This window comes from Paroedura picta, chromosome 3 (genome assembly GCF_049243985.1).
Source record: "Paroedura picta isolate Pp20150507F chromosome 3, Ppicta_v3.0, whole genome shotgun sequence".
NCBI lineage: Eukaryota > Metazoa > Chordata > Lepidosauria > Squamata > Gekkonidae > Paroedura > Paroedura picta.
The window spans coordinates 55,049,706-55,068,229 of NC_135371.1; the positions used below are offsets into that span (position 1 = coordinate 55,049,706).

The following is an 18,524-nucleotide window of genomic DNA, read 5'->3' on the forward strand; positions in this document are numbered from 1 at the left end:
CCATGTTTGTATATCTGCTTCTGTAAAGTTTGGAAAATTTGAGTTGGGCACCAACAAATATAAGTGATGGCATTAAATGCTGACTTCAGCTCTGAAATGGCCTTTATTACAGTATATTTAGGAGTGGATCAAAACTAATTCTGTTTAATTCTGAGTATGTGAAGTTTTAAAACATAAATTACTGTCTTCATTGATAAAGTTAATTGTGACAGTAATTCAAACAGGCTTGTCTGTCCATGAACTCTTAAAGCTGAATTATGATAATTTGTTGAGCAGACAAAGTTAAAATATATCTTTCTATGTGCGCATTGTTGTGGGGGGGTGGGTTAGTCATTAGGAAAATGGATTCTTGAGTTAAGCATTATAAGCGATATCAATCATTGAGTGCCAGATGGTGTCTTGCTAGGATAATCCATTGACACCACATGGATGATCTTGTATTCCCTTTGTGCTCTCTAACTACCTGAGCTCTGTAGTGTGTTCTCAATTTATTGCTTAGCTGTTTCTCTGCTGACAAAATTGAGTGGACGTTTACTTTCCAGTTCATACAGAAAGAGTTACTAACAGTACTATCCTTGACAGAATTGCATTTATGTCAGTGGTATTCATTGAGTTTATGAGAGTATTGATTTTGTTTAAGGTGTCTCTGCTTAGGATGGCACCACAGGTAATGTAGTACAAAACACCTTGCTTGTGGAATGTTCCTCACTTACAGCCCAGTCCTTGATGTCTACTTGGAAGCAAGCTCCCACTTTTTTCAGTAGAACTTGCTTCCAAGTGCCTAAAGGTGTACAACCTTATTTTTTATGTAAGTGATGTTAATGAGTTTTCTTGAACCTGTACAGAGGGATTACAAAATAAAGTGGTCTCTTGTCAGATAATTCCAAAGTGTTTGAGGTCTGCATGATCAGAGGTTTTGGAATATGCTTCTTATTAGGCATATCTCTTCCTACCACAATAAGGTGGATGGCTATGCTTTTTTCCTCTGTCCCCCAATCCATGATGTACATTAAAAAGTCTTTCAATCTATTCCCTCCTTCCAATAATGCTACCCCATAATGGAGTTTGGCTCTATGATCAATCAAAGTGCTAGATGCAGCCATGAAATCAAACAGCGAATAACACAATGTTAGGCATGAATTGAATATGGAAGAGCAAGGATATCAGCCTTAATACAAAGTTCCAGCTAGTCAACACCGTTATCTTCCCTATAGCAACAGACAGATGCGAAAGCTGGACCCTGAAGAAGGAAGACAGGAGGAGAATAGATGCTTTTGAATTATGGTGTTGGAGACAAATACCATGGACAGCCAGAGTTACCAACAAGACAGTTTTAGAGAGGAGCAAACCAACTATTTCATTAGAAGGGACAATATTATGGCTAAAGCTCACTTACTTTGGACACATCATCCGATCAAACTCGCTAGAAAAATCATTAACGCTTGGCATGGTCAGCGGCAAAAGGAAACGTGGTCGCCAAAGGATCAAAGCCGATACAGGGATGACCATGAACCAACTAAAAGAGGCAGTCAGAGACAGGGGCGCATGGCAAAGACTTTCCTATAGAATCGCCGAGGGTCAGACACGACTGAACAAATTACATCATCATCATCATCATGGAGTTTGTCTTTTTTAATCAACGGGGAATTTGTTTGAACCTTTGGTGATGGCTGACATCATGCTGGTGTTGTACCAAGAGCTGTTTCTAGTCAGGATCATGTCAGTTCATAGAATTAGCAAGCTGGAGGCCCTTGGGGTTGATCCCCCATTTACCAAATTTTATAATGATAAAGTGGTCCTTAGACCTAGTCTTTTCTTCCTGGCCAAAGTTGTATCTCAGTTCCATGTTACCCAGCACATTGTCTTACCTGTATTATGTTCTCTCCCTGTCATCCCCTGCAGAACAAGCTTTGCACACCCTGGTTGTTAGGAGGTATCTTTTGTTTTATTTGGAACACGCCAAAGATTTCTGCATAGATAGGTCTTTATTTAGTTTTGGGAACACAATAAGTGAAGGGCAGCATCAGCTTGATGGGCAGTTTCAGCCATCAGGTATCCTGCCCTCTTCCACTCAAGGCACACTCAACCAGGGCACTCAGTCAGTGACCTTCATTGGCAATATCTCCATGTCAGACATCCACAAGGCAGCAACCTGGTCCATCCTTTCCACATTCTTGAAGCATCATGTGATCAATGTGGACTCGAATAGGGAAATGTCTGTGGGAAGAGCAGTGCTGCAGTTACTGTTCTATTGATAAGCCCACACTCACATCCTCAGTAAGTCAGCTTCTACTCTCCCATGTGGGACTGCACAGAAGCCACAGAGACGAAAACATAGTTGCACTTATCTGTAACTGATGTTTGTCGAATAGGCTTCTGTACAGGTTCACATCCCTCTCTCTTTTCCCATCTGTGGGCTGCTCAGTGTAGCTCTCAGTACTCAAAGTGGCAATAGGAAGATAGAGGAAACCGTTTCCCCATTCCTGATCACATGCCATTTTGAATGGGAATAGCTGTCTCCGGAGGGGAGGGGGAGCATTCTCTACATCTACAACTCTAAAAACTTGTGAAAATCATTTCTGACGCTGGCCTATGCATGCACAGTCGCCATGTGTGTCTGCATAGAATCCCACTTGACAAATATCAGTTACAGGTAAGTGCAACTATGTTTATTCCCTGAGTGCACACAAAGCCCTTGTGCAATCTAAGCTTCAGGTAAAAAGGTAAAGGTAAAGGTATCCCCTGTGCAAGCACCGAGTCATGTCTGACCCTTGGGGTGACGCCCTCTAGCGTTTTCATGGCAGACTCAATACGGGGTGGTTTGCCAGTGCCTTCCCAGTCATGACCGTTTACCCCCCAGCAGCAAGCTGGGTACTCATTTTACCGACCTCGGAAGGATGGAAGGCTGAGTCAACCTTGAGCCGGCTGCTGGGATCGAACTCCCAACCTCATGAGCAAAGCTTTCAGGCGGCTGCCTTACCACTCTGCGCCACAAGAGGCTCATAAGCTTCAGGTAGTGAAGGAAAAAAAAGAGAGAACAAGAGCAGTAGAGAGATGTATTGCTTACTATTTGTAAAATGAACCCAAGATTGAATATAATTTTTATAAGTTAATTGTTCTCTTTTCATCAGGGATCTTTCTTATATTAAAATCATGGATGTTGGAAGGAGTTACCTTGTGAACCGAGTAATGGACCACATCCAAAGTCGGATTGTTTACTACCTCATGAATATCCACGTAACTCCTCGTTCCATCTACCTCTGTCGGCATGGAGAAAGTGAACTAAATCTGAAGGGAAGGATAGGAGGAGACACAGGGTTGTCCCGTAGAGGAAAAGAGGTATGTAGTGTTTAGCTAATGTAGCTATCCTTTTTCCTTTCTTCAATAATGCTGCAACTAGACTTCAGGTTAAACTTTTAATGCTTAAATGTGTATTTGTATTGCTTTTGCTTACCCATGAGAATGAAGATAGCACATTCTTTGTCGGTGAGAAGCTGGAGTTGCAATATAAAGTCTCTCATGTGTGATTCTCATTTCAAATGCCACCGGAATTGTTTTGTTGAAATCATACACTCATTCTTTGTGAGTAGCCTCATTATCTTACAGTGGAAGATCAGGGCCTGTTGGCATATCTAACTTGTGTGTGGTTCATTAGCTGTTATTTCCCTCATGAAATTTTAATGTGTTTTGCAGTTTGCCAAGAGTCTTGCACAGTTTATTAATGAACAAAACATCAAAGACCTGAAAGTATGGACGAGCCAGATGAAAAGGACCATTCAGACTGCAGAGGCTTTGGGAGTGCCTTATGAGCAATGGAAAGTCTTGAATGAAATAGATGCGGTAAGATGTTCCAGTATTCACCCTTGAATCCCATCTAAATGTCTGTTGTTTTTTATGGTGGATGGAGAAGGCAGTCAGAGGAATTTATTTAGACTGCAAAGTTTGTCTTCTGTCTTTTTCATTTGTATAGTTGTATAGTTGCCCTCACGCTACAACAAATGCTAGAAAATAATAAATAATAGTATCATGTTCAAGCTGGTAGGTGCTTGCTTGAGGATGTTGGCCACTTCTATGAAACAACAATTCTGTGTTCACTTGCATGTTGTGGCAAATAAGCAGGAAGAGATTGCCAAAAAAGCTACAGCCAGCATAGTGGTTAAGAGAGAAAGTCTGTGCTCTGGATTGCCAATGATTCTTCACTCTTCTGCATGAAGCCTGCAGGGTGACCTGGGTCTGGCATGACCTCATTGAATGAATGAATGATTCCAGTTTCCAGAAGCAAACTTAAGGGAAAATATTTATTAGCCCAAGTCTTGAAGTAACGTAGTATTGTTGCATTGGAAAGGTGGGGGGATGTCCTGGTTTTCTTAGCTTCACTAGCTCTCTTATGGTTTTTTTTTTTTTTAGGGAGTCTGTGAAGAAATGACATATGAAGAAATTCAAGAAAATTATCCATTAGAATTTGCTTTGAGGGACCAGGATAAATACAGATATAGATATCCTAAAGGAGAAGTATGTGTGTTATATTTTTCTTCATGTAAGCTAAGAACGTATAAATCCTGATTAGTAAATGGGATACTAGGTAAAAAAGTATTTACTGCAGTCATTTATTAGGCAGATGGCCTGACCTTTGTGTCCTAGTATTATAATTCAAGTGTTAATAATAAGCACTGATTAAAACATCTGTTACGATATGCATATACTGTGCACACCTTGCTGTTGGCTGAGTGTTCTTCCTACCTTGAGTTGGCCACGTGGACATCATGCTGAGAACAGTGCTGGAATACAGATGGCTGCTAATTATTGTGCACATGAGCAAGCCCTGTCCTAACAGCTGCCTGGTAATGTGGAAAACATTCTAACCATGTTTGCTAACCTTTCAGTGGGTCTTTTCTGATGTGTGCTTTCGGCTTGTTTCCCAACTGATGAGGTGATTTTGTTGATGTACAATTCACATGTTCCTAAGAACAACAAAGATACATATACAGCTCAGTTTATAGCATCTTTTTTCAACTTGTCTTACCATTGAGAATTACCTGAGTCAGTCTTCAGGCTTTGAGAAACCCTGGAAGTGATATCAGCAGGCCACACCTCCTTGCCACGCCCACAGAAGTCACATGTCACCAGAAATGACATCACGCAGCTACTCCTATCAGATGTGACATTGTGTTGCATTGCCCCCAACTCCAGAAACAACCCAGTGGCCTACTCTGCTGGGTTGGGAATAGGACTGGGGCAGGCATCAGCTATTCCATCATTCCCCTGCCACCCTCATAAATGCAGTTAAAATTAGAATACCCTATATATTCGCATATAAGCTGACCCTCATATAAACCAAGGCACCTAATTTTACCGCAAGATCTGGCCAAACTTATTGACTCACATATAAGCCAAGGGTGGGAAATGCAGTAGCTATTGGTAAATTTACAGGGTGACCTAAGCACTTAATACATGCTCCATCACCACAGGCTCTCCCATTCAGCCTCCCCCCCCCCCAACAAATACAGAAAAGTCAAGAAGATGAATAGCTGCTGGTTTTTGTACTCTGCTTTTCACTAACCAAAGGAGTCTCAAAGTGGCTTACAATCGCCTTCCCTTCCTCTCTTGATGCCAGACCCTCTGAGAGCACTGACAGAACTGCTCTGTGAAAACAGCTCTGGCAGAAGAACCAAAAAGTATCTCCCAGGCCAGCAAACCAGAGCAGAACAACAGTACCCAAAATTGGCAACCTACTACAACAAGCTACCAGACTGGGAGAATGGACTATAACTACAACTACAGTGCCCCCCAGAACAAAACACTGAAATAAAGAACTGTAAAACTGAACACTAAAAGAAAGAACTATAAAAATCAACTTTTAAAATAAACACAATCCCAAGAAGAAAAGGCAAACAATTCTGCCCCTCAGCTAAAAGAAGAAAGAAACACAAGGAGAAAGAATCAGTAAATCCCAAAGCACCCCCAAAACCCACCCCACCCACAGAAACCAAAAGAATAGTTTGGAAGAAGTGACTAGGAAAAGAAGGGGGGGGGGGAATCAGCATCCCTCAGTCCTACAAGTTGCCAGAGCAAGCTCAGCTTTCAAGACTGAAGACAGTGCTACGGTAGGCTGGCTGGGAGCAACAAGCTCAGCTTGCCTTTGCAAAAGGCAATGCTACGATTGGCTGGCTGGGGGTAGGCTGTTATTTCAATTACCCGCATATAAGCAGAGGAGGCCTTTTTCAGTGTTAAAAACGGTGCTGAAAAACTTGGCTTATACACAAGTATATATGGAACTTACCCCTCTGGACTCCAGTCACTACCACGTACAATGGACCATGGCCAGCAAGGACTTTTATGACTGGTGGTGAAATGTTCCGGGGACATTGCAAAGCCCTTGTTGAAAGCCTGGTTTGTAGTACTCCCCAGAGCAGTTCTGCTCAGCCAAGCTATGTTCTGCATCCCATGCCTTGGGGTGGTATAGAAAGTTTGCACACAAATCCTGTTTCTCTCTGAGTGTGTACAAGCAAAGTGCCCTCTGTTTGTGAGAAAGGGGGAGGATGATTGTCGTATGTGTATTATTATCCTGTATGTAAGATCGTATCCTGCTCTATATCCCTTAATGGCATGTATCCTACCATACAATTCCTTCAGTGGAACAGCATTTCTGTTAAGGAAGCAAAGGTGGTGATTTCTGCCCTCCCATTGCAGACCCAGAACATTTTTTGTTACCCATGCTGTTCCTGAGGGTCTCCTAACCTCACAAACAAAATTTCAGGGATCTCAATGGGGTGCAGAAGAAAGCGGAAGCAAGAAATCCCTGTTGTGCATTGTCCACAGATGTTTAGATAACACATCAGCGATCCCCGCTTAGCCCACAAGCAAATGTTAGAAGGATTTTTCTTTAAAAAATTATCCATTAAGCCCTGTCTTACCTCGAAGAGGTTACAATTGAATAGATTTCGATGATTGATTCGAGTTTCTTCCTGTGTGTGGTGTTGATTTTTCCAGTCCTATGAAGATCTTGTTCAAAGATTGGAACCAGTAATTATGGAATTGGAAAGGCAGGAAAATGTGCTTGTAATCTGTCACCAAGCTGTTATGCGCTGTCTGCTCGCTTACTTTCTGGACAAGCCTGCAGGTAGGAACCCTTGTACAGACTGTAATGGAAATATTTCACCTTTGCCCATCAGCAGTTTCCGTGCAGATGATGAATTCTACCTAGTGAGCCATCACTTGAAATTTACAAATTGGGGTTCCACAAGGCACGGTCTTATGCCCCATGTTATTCAACCTCTGTTTAAAGCCTTTAGGAGCTTTGGAATTGGATGTTACTGATGTGCACATGATGCCCAACTCTTAATGTCTCTCTTTGTATCCCTGCTGATGCAGTAGAGGTCTTGAGCAACTGCCTGACTGCTGTGATTAAATGGTTGAAACAAACTGAACTGAACCCAGACAAGCTAGCAATGATTCTGGACAGGAAGGCAGAGATTTTGAAGCATTGTGTTTCTTGCTTTCGATGTAGTTCTGCTTAACCCTTGCTGACTCAGTTAAGAACCTTGGGGTTATACGGGAGCCAGCATTGCTGCTGGGGAAGAAAATTAATACAGCAGCCACAAAGATGGCCTCCCTACTTTGATATGGCCAGTTTGGCCACATGGATCCATGCCATGATAACATCAAGACTATGCTACTGCAATGCACTCTACGTAGCCTCACCTCATATCAGGAGCTGGATACAACACACATATTACTCCCATTATGCAGAAGAAGAAGAAAAGTTGGCTCTTAAATGCTGCTTTTCTCTACCTGAAGGAATCTCAAAGTCCCTTTGTGCATGGCGGCAGCTACTCTGCGCTGCCGCCATGCCATTGTGGTGGGGCATGATACCCCACCATTTCCTGTGTACGCACGGGGGTGGGGCATGCATGCACGTTTTGAGCCGGGGCCATGAGGCCCGGGATGCTGCCGGCCAAGTAAGCAACAGCGGACAGGGGGGGAGGGGAGGTGGGCATGTTGGGTCCTCTGCCCTCTGGCAGGGGAGGGGCATATGGTGTCCCTACAGGGACACCGTAGGTCAGGGTCGGGCAGGCTGAAAGGCCCAGCGCTGTCAATTATGCACAGTGCAGGCCCGCCCCAGCCCCTGCCGCCGCCCGGCGTAACCAGGAAACTGCGAAAGTTCCTGCGTTTGCTTAATGAAGGCCTTCTGTAGCGCTGGGCTGGGACACACCCGCGCTGGCAGCGGTGAGCATTATCGGGGATTTTCCCCGAAGCCCTGCCGCCACCAGTGCAAGCGTTCTGGCCCGTGCATAATGGGTCAAAGTGGCTTACATTCGCTTTTCCTTTCCTCTCCCCACAACAGACACCCTGTGAGGTGGGTGAGGCTGAGAGAGCCCTGATATTACTGCTTGGTCAGAACAGCTTTATCAGTGCTGTGGAGAATCCAAGGTCACCCAGCTGGCTGCATGAGGGGGCGGAATGAGGAATCAAACCCAGCTTGCCAGATTAGAAGTCTGTGCTCCTAAACACTACACCAAGTTGGCTCTTATTGGCTCTCACAGTACACTGGCTGTCCATTAGTTATTGGGCTTAATTCAAGGTGGTGGCTATCATATACAAAGCTCTTTCTGACCTTGGTTTCTCATATCTGTAGGACTATCTCCCTCTCTATGCTATGCCATTATAACTTTGTAGGGCCTTCTGCAGGTATCGTCCTGCAATTGGGTAAAATCAACAATTGCCCATACAAGTACATCCTTTTTGTTGGTCCCCACCTTATGGAGTGGTCTGTCTGACAAAGTTAGGGAGGTTGCCACTCTCTTGGCTTTGTGCAAATTATGCAGAAGTGAATTAATCAGAAGAGCTTTTTTATACAGGTTAGAGCTGTATTATAAGAAAATGGTTTAGAGTTTGAATATACACAGCTTTTGATTCTTTGGGGACAATACACTTTTTAATTACTGTTACGTGGCAGAAGAGGTTCATTTGTGTCGTTAACTCACAATTTCACTTTCCCTTTTAGAACAACTGCCTTATCTCAAGTGCCCACTGCATACTGTCTTAAAGCTAACCCCAGTGGCTTATGGTAAGCTATTCAAAATTTACTCTCTAACAATACTCAGATCTCTTTCATTGACTTCTAATGTGAGATAGGCAAGCTGTCTGTTGCTGTTATTTGCACCTCTATTTGAATGTTACTTCATTGAGGAAAACGTTACCTGTAAACCATGTGATAGTGTTGATTGCTTATAAAAATTAAGGTGGAATCAGTTATGTCCATGTCATATGTAGTATTTGTTTTTCCCACCCACAATATTGAATTTGTGCTCTCCTATAGCATTTAGGATGGGTCATGCTAAGCATTTGAATTAATAAAAATATAGTTCATATTTCCTAGCTACTTCAGGGTATTATCAGCCATGTCATAATAAACATTGCCATAATGCATGATTTAGTCTAATTCAGCCCACAGATTTATTTAATCACATCTGTGGACTGAAATTTGCTTGGATGCTGGACTAGATGGAGGGCCTCTGAAGGGCCAAAAAGAGGCAAAGAGATCAAGACCTTTTCTTTTCTTTTTTTATAATGTTTTATTTTTCCAAAAAGATAGAAATAACATAGATACATATAATAAACATTAGGGAAGCAATTGTTTAGAATCTAAGCATATTAGAACCCGCTCCTTTCCCTTCTGATTTACTTTTTTAGATAGTTCAGATAAGGACCTCATTGTTCCTGGAAAGCTTCTTCTGATTCTCCACTAACCATTAATGTCAATTTAGCCATCTTGGCGAGATCTGCCAATTTGCTCAGCCAGTCTTCTATTGACGGTAGCTCATGCGAAGACCTTTTCTTTATGTTGCCTCCTGGTTCTGGGATTCAGAGGATTAATGCCTCAGAATTTAGAGATTCCCCTCAGCCACCATGGCTAAAATGAATCTGTTTAACCCAGGGTGTCTTAATAGCATTATAGGCCCCCAGGCAAAGCAGCTGATTGGGGCCCTACCTACACAACCACTTACAAGAATAAAAATGTAAATTCTTATCCATTGTTGCTCCTCTATATATTTATGAAACAGCCTGGGGATTGGGACATGTCTGGCTGTCCAAGTTAGAATAGGGCCAATCAGGGTGCAGCCAGCTTTGCAGTGATTGGACCTGCCCCTGCAGCTTCCGCCCTCCATCCCTGGACTCTAGCCTTTTTGCTTTCAGACGCCTCAGTGCCTGGAGCCAGCAACAGGTAAGGGGAGAGGCCCTGGGCAAAGGGTCGTGGTGGAGGGCCTCCTAACAAGGGCCTCTTGGCCTGCTAGGCTGGGCCTGCTGATGAGGGCCTCCCGGCCTGCTGACTGCCTGCTGCCTGCTAAGGATCTCTGTCCCAGCCCTGATAACGAGCTGCCCAGCCCCACCTGCCCTACTTGATCTGGCTGCGAGCTGCTGCCCAAAGCCACCTTAAGCTGCCTGGCCAGGGGAGGGGGGCCCTTTCAAGACCCATTCTTGTGAACGGGCTTTGAAGCTAGTTATTGATAAAATTAAACTTATATTTACCAGTACTTCCAATAAAACCAGCGTTTAAGCATTAAAAAAAAAACACTGTACAACAAAGATTAATAAACAGAAAGAAATTTCCAAGCTGGCCATGGCAAAAAGCTTTATTCAGAACAAGTTCCTAGGTATAAAACCTCGTTTTCGTATTTTACTTCCTCAGTAAACTTATTTCTTAATTGTTTTTTTTCAGGGATACAAACAAAGCCTTCAACTCACTACCTAATTCTTATATTTTATATACCTTATACTTTATATTTTAAGCCATATAATTTGGGGGGGGGGGTAGAGATCAGGTTAGTTATTGAACCTTGCTGCCACTCTTGGCTTGCTATAATTATGTTGTTAAGGATTAGTTGTGGGTTCATGCTTTTATGATATTGTTTTAATGGGATTGTTTTATGTAACCTGCCTCGAGCCTCCGGGGGGAGGCGGGATATAAATGATGAGGATGATGAGGATGATGATGATATTAGTATCAAAGGTCCATAAAGGTATTAAAGGTAAAGTCTTGAACTTGTAAAATAATATTTATTCTTAATCCAAACTTTCTACTGTGTGTTGATTGTCCATTTACATATCACAAACTATCAACATATACATAGATTAGCATAGGGTCCCCAGCATGCCCATGCATTCAGACATCATTACTTCCTCCACCAGCAAATTCCACATTTTAATCACTCTCTGAATAAAGTAGTATTTCCTTTTGTCTGCCCTGAACCTACTGCCCAGCAGCGACATTGGATGCCCTCAAGTTCTAGTAATTTGGAAGAGGGAGAAATCTTTTTCTTTGTTAACTCTCTCCATCGTGTATATAATTTGATAAACCTCTATCATGTCCCCCTTTAGCTCTTTTCTAAACTGAAAAGTCCCAGACTATTTAGCCTTTCCTCAGGAGGAAGCTATTCCAAGCCCTTAATCATCTTGGTTGCCCTCCTCTGTATTTTTTCCAGCTCTGTGAGTCCTTTTTGAGATATGGTGATCAGAACTGAACATTAACTATACATCCAGTATCTTAGGAGCTGCTTGTGACCTATCAAATGTGAAAGGACAATGTTATGAGCTCAGCTATTGGACCCTTTTGAGTGTTGGTACAGTGGCATGGAAGCTACTTTAGCATGATCCCTTCTCATGTCTCAGGGTTATTTGGGAAGAAATCCCATTGTCCCACACTACTTGTCTCTTTTGTTGATCCTGAAATAGAATGAGAAAGATGCCCTACTATAACACCTATGCTGCTAAGGTAACATACATGTGGCCTTTAGATGATTAAATTACCATGTTGTTGCAAAGATCCTGATTTATCTGGAGTGCATTAATTACTACTTGTCCGGAGTATCTCCAGTCTTAATAGCATTGGTCTGTTGAAATGAAATAACTAAAATGTTGATTTCTGTCTACAGGTTGCAAGGTGGAATCTATATTTCTGAATGTTGAAGCTGTAAACACGCACAGAGACAAACCACGGGTAGGACTGCCTTTCCCTTGCAAACATTTATTTGAGAAACCAGGAGTGGAGAGGATTAGAAGGCAAAAACAGATTGGGGGGAAGGCTAAGTCCCCCCCATCACCTCTGCTTCTCCATTTCCTGTTACCTTCTTCCAAAGCTTCTTTTGGTGTTTTGTTTTGTTTTTTGCGGGGGGGGGGAATGATGTTCCAATTTATGCATACATGCAAAAAAACTTTTATGATCCTTAAAGTAGGTTGCAGAAAACAACAAAATGTAGGGACATTAAAGTACTCTAAGGGTTTTTTAAAATGAAAAGAATAGAATAGTTTTATATTTTCTGTATAGATGTTAAGAATTTAAACTGGGTTGTATATAAGGTACCTTTTGACCTTCCCATGTAAGCGTCTTGCTGCTTATTTTGGCTGTGTCAGTTTCCAGTCTTTCGCCTTTTGCTTTCATCACTTTCTCTTGCCCATATTTCCACATCATCTTGTTTCTTACCCACTTGAGACATTACTGCCAGTAGCCTGGCTGCTGCCAACCATATTGTGTCTCAGAAAAGTTATCTACTTATCAAACTGGATTCAAGTAGTTTTGAATTCAGTTTGATAACTGGGGGGAGGGGTCAATTTTTTCTTTGTTTTCTGAAATACTTATCTAGCTCTTCATTTTGGAAAGACATCCATGTGATGTTTCCCTAGTATACTTTTGTTTCTTTAAAACATTTTTATGCTGCATTTCTACTCAGTTTAGGGTCCTCAGGGTGGTGAATAATCAAAAACATTAAAATGAGCTTTTAACATTCAATATATTTTTAAAATACAAAAAAACCCACACCTAAAAATATGGCTGATGTTCCCATGTATTAGCTAAAGAGGCCTAACTTGTTGATTGAGTAGTCTGCATCGCTGTGGAATAGAGATTAGAGTGCCCCAATAAGACCGTATTTCATAGCACTAGATAAGTTTTATTGTATTAGCCATTGGCCATCACAGTACTGTCAGATCTACAAAGTATAAAAAAACCTAAGATAAAATATAAGTTAAATTCTAAAATCACAAAACTAAAATTAGCTAATAGATACAGAGTCAGAGTTAAAATTATTAGGACAACACAATTTGTGTACATAGTTAAACCTAATCATCTTAGCAGCAAGAGCAAATAGAGCGACTCTGTTGGAGATATGTGGATCGGTATCTGATAACAATAGGATTAAATACTCAGATTTTGCTGTGCTCCAAGCTGTGGGCAAAATTTCTTAATGTAATTGGTTCTTGGGTGGTTATACAGAGGACAGTCCAGAATATAATGAACTAGTAATCAAGCCCGCTGCAACTAATACAGCGGGCGCTAGGTTAGGGAGACCCGGGCAGCCGCGCTCCACGCGACTGCCGAGGGCTCCCTGGGTCGGCAGCCTGATGCCGGCAAGGAAGCAACTGCGAGCCGCGCTTGCAGGCCGATGGTCTGTCCAGAGGAAGGGGCCAATCAGGCCCCTTCCTCATCACGGACTAATCCCGCCCTAACTCTTCCCATAGAGCGCTTAGCGCTTTATTTAGTCCGCGGCGCTGCGGCCGTGTTAAGGATTAGGTCCTCAATTACTTTCATACCACAAATACAAAGATGATCTGACATAGGAATATGGAGGAATTGGCCACTGCGCAAACTGCAGTCAGCATGACATAAAGCCTCAAATGGGTAAATGTCTTTCTTAGTGTTAAGGATGTTATGGTCACTAGGTATGGGGATTTGTGATGGTCTCTTTTAAATGATTTAAAGAATGGTGCTGCTTTAGATTGAGTTATTGCACTGCAGTCGATTAATGTGTCTGCATAAAAAAAAATCAATTCATGAAGATCATTTCTGGATCCCAGAAGATCATCAGGGATAGAGCATTGCACTCAAATTTGATTGAGAAATTTAGAGTGGGCTTTATCACATTCCAAGGAAATCAGCAAACTCTTACTCTATATTGCTGCAGCTTTGAGTTTTTAAAAAGATACCTTTGTCTAGCAAATACTAGCATGGCAGGAACTTGAACCATGTTCTTCTGACTCTTCTAGGAATGTCTGTTTTCTTATACAAGCTTTCGTTGCCTTTCCATGATTATACAATGATGAAACAACCAATATTGCCGGAGAATAGTTTAATAGGTACTCAATGGGGTGATTTTGTGCCCAATAATGTATGTTTGCATCAGTTTCATTATGTACTAAACTTCAGCCCAAGTCATAATGGTCAAATGGAAACCTGATACAGTGTTTTATGTTCCACATTTTTATCTAACCAATAATATTTCATAGTAGCTTCTTACCATTTTTAAAGGATATTGCTGACCAGGGTTTGTATAAATTAATAAGTTTATCACTATTGAAATATAGAAAATTATCTTACAAATCATTAAAAAATGTCATGGGAAAAGTGGCCTGCTACAGCATTATTGTTTTGTATGGCCAAGGAAAAACCCACACACACACACACACACTCACACAGTATTTAACTTAATTGGAAGTTATGGGAGGTAGAGGAGCTGCTTATAAAGGAAGGATGCATTGGATATTAAAGGCTCTGATGACCGTGCTCTGTGTTACAAAGGAAGGTCTCTTAATTCATCGATAGTTTATCATATTTGTGGCTTTGGTATTTGTGTGCTTGGAGGGATGTTTTTGTCTCTTCACGGTGAAGTTTTAGCAAAATGAGTGCCATTTGAATGTGTTTGGTAAATAGTTGAGACTACTTTTTGAGAGCACAGTATATGACTCAGATTATGGCTTTCACAGTGACAGCCTTGTGAAGTTTAGCAGTGTTATGTACGAAGTAGGTTCCTTCCCGCTGAACAGTTAATGAATGAGCTGTTGGATGGAAGACCTAAAAGCTGATACATTGTGGCGGTTGCGCTGCTGGTAGCACAGTTACATAATGAAATGTTTTTGCTACTCTCTTGGGTTTGAAGTCCATGTTTTTATAACTGAATCTTTCCAGTTGCATTGCATTATCCTTTTGATCATGCAGTATTTCACAAGTGGCATGTGCATTGCCATTTAGTAGATGGGCACCTGCTTAAACTCTGTGAGTATGAGAATTAGGTAAACTTGTAGAATTTTGGAACATTGTTGTTAAAGGTCTCAAAAAGAGTCCGTGTGTTAGTTTGAACTGTGTGTCTCTTTACTGGTCTGTCACAATAGTATCCAAGTTTGTTCTGATCTAGCCTTGTGCTACATAATTACTTTCACATAGCAAAGCAAAGCAAAAACCTCAAAGAAGAAATTAAACTGTGTTTTCAGACCTAGCACCCATTTCTGTGAACAATTGTGGTGGTTCCAGGGCTCTGGATAATGTGTAACAGAAATGTACATCCTAGCGGTTGCAAGTAAAGATTTAGGATTGAGCTTTGCTTGAACTTGTTTCCTTTTCCTTGACCATGGCAGTCAAAACAAAATAACATGGAAGTCAAGATGGAAGCTCAGAATTTTCCCCTTTTCCTATTGTAGATGGCTATTTTTGCATGCTAGATAGAATGAAATCAGATTCTGAGAAGCCTGAACTTTGCCTCATATAAATTCTCAGTCTGAGAGAAATGACAGAAAACATTAGAATTTATTTTTCCTTATTTTGGGCTGTGGCTCAAGGCATAGTCCAAGTAGAAACTATAGTAAGAATGGTATTGTAAACAACAAGTATAGTAAATAGTAAATATAAAAATATAGTAAATATAGTAAATATAGTAAATAGTAAATATAAAAATATAGTAAATCTGATATAGTAAATATAAACATAAAAGCATAGTAAATACTTTTGAGGCGAGTCCAAGTCTGCACAATGGACTTCCCATCATGGGGACTTCCACAAAAGGCTGTGTGAATGTTGAGTTGTGGCGGCAGCACCCCTGCTGGGGAGGCCAGGTAGTCTCGCATTTCCAGGTGGCAGGGAGAGCCAATTAGATGCCTATGTCTGTGGGGTTCCCCCCACTGAATGCACCTTCCTGGGGGAGTCCAGTTGGCAGGAGGAGCCATGCTCCATGTGAGTCCGTGTGCTCAGTAGCTCCAGTTCACCACTGGAAACCTGGTTTGCTTGCTCTTTGCTGACTGCAAGGATGGGATCTTCCCATGCTGTGCCAACGGTCCTGCTGAAGGTTCATAAAGCTGTAGCCTTATTTATACCAAAAAGTACCTTGCTTTGTGCATCCTCTTTATAGGCCTCTATATTTGTCCTCTTGTTTCACAGCCATCATTCAAAATAAACTGAAAACTACAACATACTACAGGCAAAGCCCAATTACAAGAATGAGGAATAGTGCCATGAAACACTATAGTGCACAAAATGAAAAGGCTAGAGCATAAAATTATAAAACAGTGCAATAAAAACAGTAAAATATGCAATGAAGACTGCCTTAGATATCACAGACATAAATATATTGTAGTTTATAAAGATGCGCTTCTGTTCATGATAGCAAGTTTAGGTATATTATTTATTACAATAGGCATGTAAGCCAGCCTTGCAAGTAAGTATCCACAGATCACCAAACTTTATACCAGCATACATAGATTTTAAAAAAATCAAACTCTTTAAAACTATGGCTTTAAAAAACAGCAGTTATTTGAAATATAATTTTAAAAAGGGCAGAGAAAACTGGGCAATTCTGATTCCGGTAAAACTGAAAGAGGAGGGAAGGTAGTACTTCTCAGTGAAACCCAGAGTGCCTTTATGGTGCCTCTCCGTGTATACTGATTAGTCAGGAAACACAGGTATATCTGTGCTGAACTATTTATGATTAGAACAAATTTAGAGTCCAGTGGCTCTACTTGTTTTGTTGCTTCAGATCAACACAGCTACCCATTTGAATCTATGTTCCTGACTGGATTTCTCATCGAAAGATCCGTGTTGCCACCCCCATTCTCCTATATTCCGTGTTTTGATGTGGCATTTCTCAGTTCTAGTACATTTTCCTGCCAGAATTCAGCATTAAAAAAGGAAGTCTTCTAATTTATTAGAATGTAAACCTCTTGCATCTGGAAACTGAGTTCCAAACATGGAATTCACTGGCACATGTGATAAAAATACCTTTGTGGCAGACAGTTGTACATAAAGATAGTGTAATGTATCAAAAAACACTCAAAACAATGACGGCCCTAAATAAATTATATTCCTAGGAAATTTCCAAAGTTTAAGTTCCTGATAGGTCCATAGTTTTTGCTCAGTAAAAATTTTACTGAGCTTATTCACTCTTTATTTAGAACATTGTTATAATTCCTCTTCAGAATCCTGCTAGGTAGTTTGCAATTAAAGTAATAAATTGTCATTATAAAAACAAACAAGCAATTAAAATAACTCTATAGAGGGCAGCGTAAGAATTAATCACTAACTTCCAGGTCACTTCATGAGCTGACGGAGTAAACATCTTACCCAAAGTTTGGTAGTGTTTTATTTAATAAAGCTTTCATCTCATTATTATTTCAAAGTTCTCATGGCAGTAGATATAGTCTCCTACACTTTTGTAACAGTGCTGCGAGATAGGTCAGGCTAAAAAACATCATGATTAGTCTATGGTTGCTCAGAAAACTTTGTGATGGACCTTCCTGTTATAAGCAACACTTTCACCATTGTACTATACTGATGGCCAGCTTATTACAGTTGGATACAGTTGGGTACAAAAATAAACTGAAAGCTGTCTTAGACCATTACAGAGCATATGCAATGGATTTATTGATTTATTTTAAAGAGCTAGATATGCATTAGAGATCCAAGTTACTAGCTAGTCTCCTAGGAGCAGTTTGTATTTGTTGAGCCATCTGTTGCATCTTCTACAGCAGTGGTCCCCAACCTTTTTTGGACCGGGGACTGGGGGAAGAGGGAGGCTCAGGGACAGAACAAGTTCTCGTGGGCACATGTGTACGGAGAAATATCATTTTGACGCGCAGAAAGCAGCTCCCATTCGGGTTGCTTTTCCCTTGGCCAACCCAAACCGGAAAACCTGCGCGTCAGCCCTGCCTCTTATATTGTGCCCATGCGCTGATTATCTCTGTTTTCATGCACACCCTCTTTCCCTGTTGTGCAGGGAAATATTTTATGCTGCGTGAGTCAGGGCAAGCGAAAATGGTGGCAGGGGAGCGGAAGCCGTTGAGCGCGAGGCGAGGCTGCCGGTTAAACTGCCCTTTCCCTCAGGGTCCTGGCTGCGGTAGGTGCGTGAAAAAGGCGGGAGAAGCTGCGGCTCGTCCCCTGCACGCTGCCACCGTGCCACCTCTTTTGCTTCCATTGGCTGCATGGTGCGGATGCTGTCGTCTGATTGGAAGGCAGCGCAGAGAGGGGGCGAAACCTCAAATTCCTGTGGTGCCCTGATTGGTAGCCTTTCAAGTGCACACGCCGACTCAGACCAATAGGAAAGACAAGGAGAACCAACATTTGATCGCACTTCCCCCCTCTGCCCCCGCAGTGTGGTGCTCGCTGCACCAGGAGCAATCAGCCGCAGAAGTGGCCAATTGCTCCTAATGCAGTGAGTGCCGCACCGTGGGGGAGGAAGGAGATGCGCCCACTGGCGCCCATGCCTCCC

The 18,524-nt window shown here is 41.8% G+C and overlaps 1 protein-coding gene across 5 annotated transcripts in view; it reads left to right on the top strand.

Annotated features, from left to right (window-relative positions):
- The window catches only part of PFKFB4 (6-phosphofructo-2-kinase/fructose-2,6-biphosphatase 4), a 90,339-nt gene that overhangs the window by 60,186 nt on the left and 11,629 nt on the right, over positions 1–18,524 (top strand). For all 5 annotated transcript variants that reach the window (XR_013229060.1, XM_077325751.1, XM_077325752.1 and 2 more), the window contains exons 8-13: positions 3,132–3,339; positions 3,694–3,840; positions 4,408–4,512; positions 6,991–7,120; positions 9,005–9,067; positions 11,934–11,998. Coding sequence is in view for 4 of the 5 variants with exons in the window: in XM_077325751.1 (XP_077181866.1) it covers positions 3,132–3,339; positions 3,694–3,840; positions 4,408–4,512; positions 6,991–7,120; positions 9,005–9,067; positions 11,934–11,998 (718 nt within the window). In the remaining variant the exon portion in view is untranslated. The remainder of the gene's footprint in view (positions 1–3,131; positions 3,340–3,693; positions 3,841–4,407; positions 4,513–6,990; positions 7,121–9,004; positions 9,068–11,933; positions 11,999–18,524) is intronic.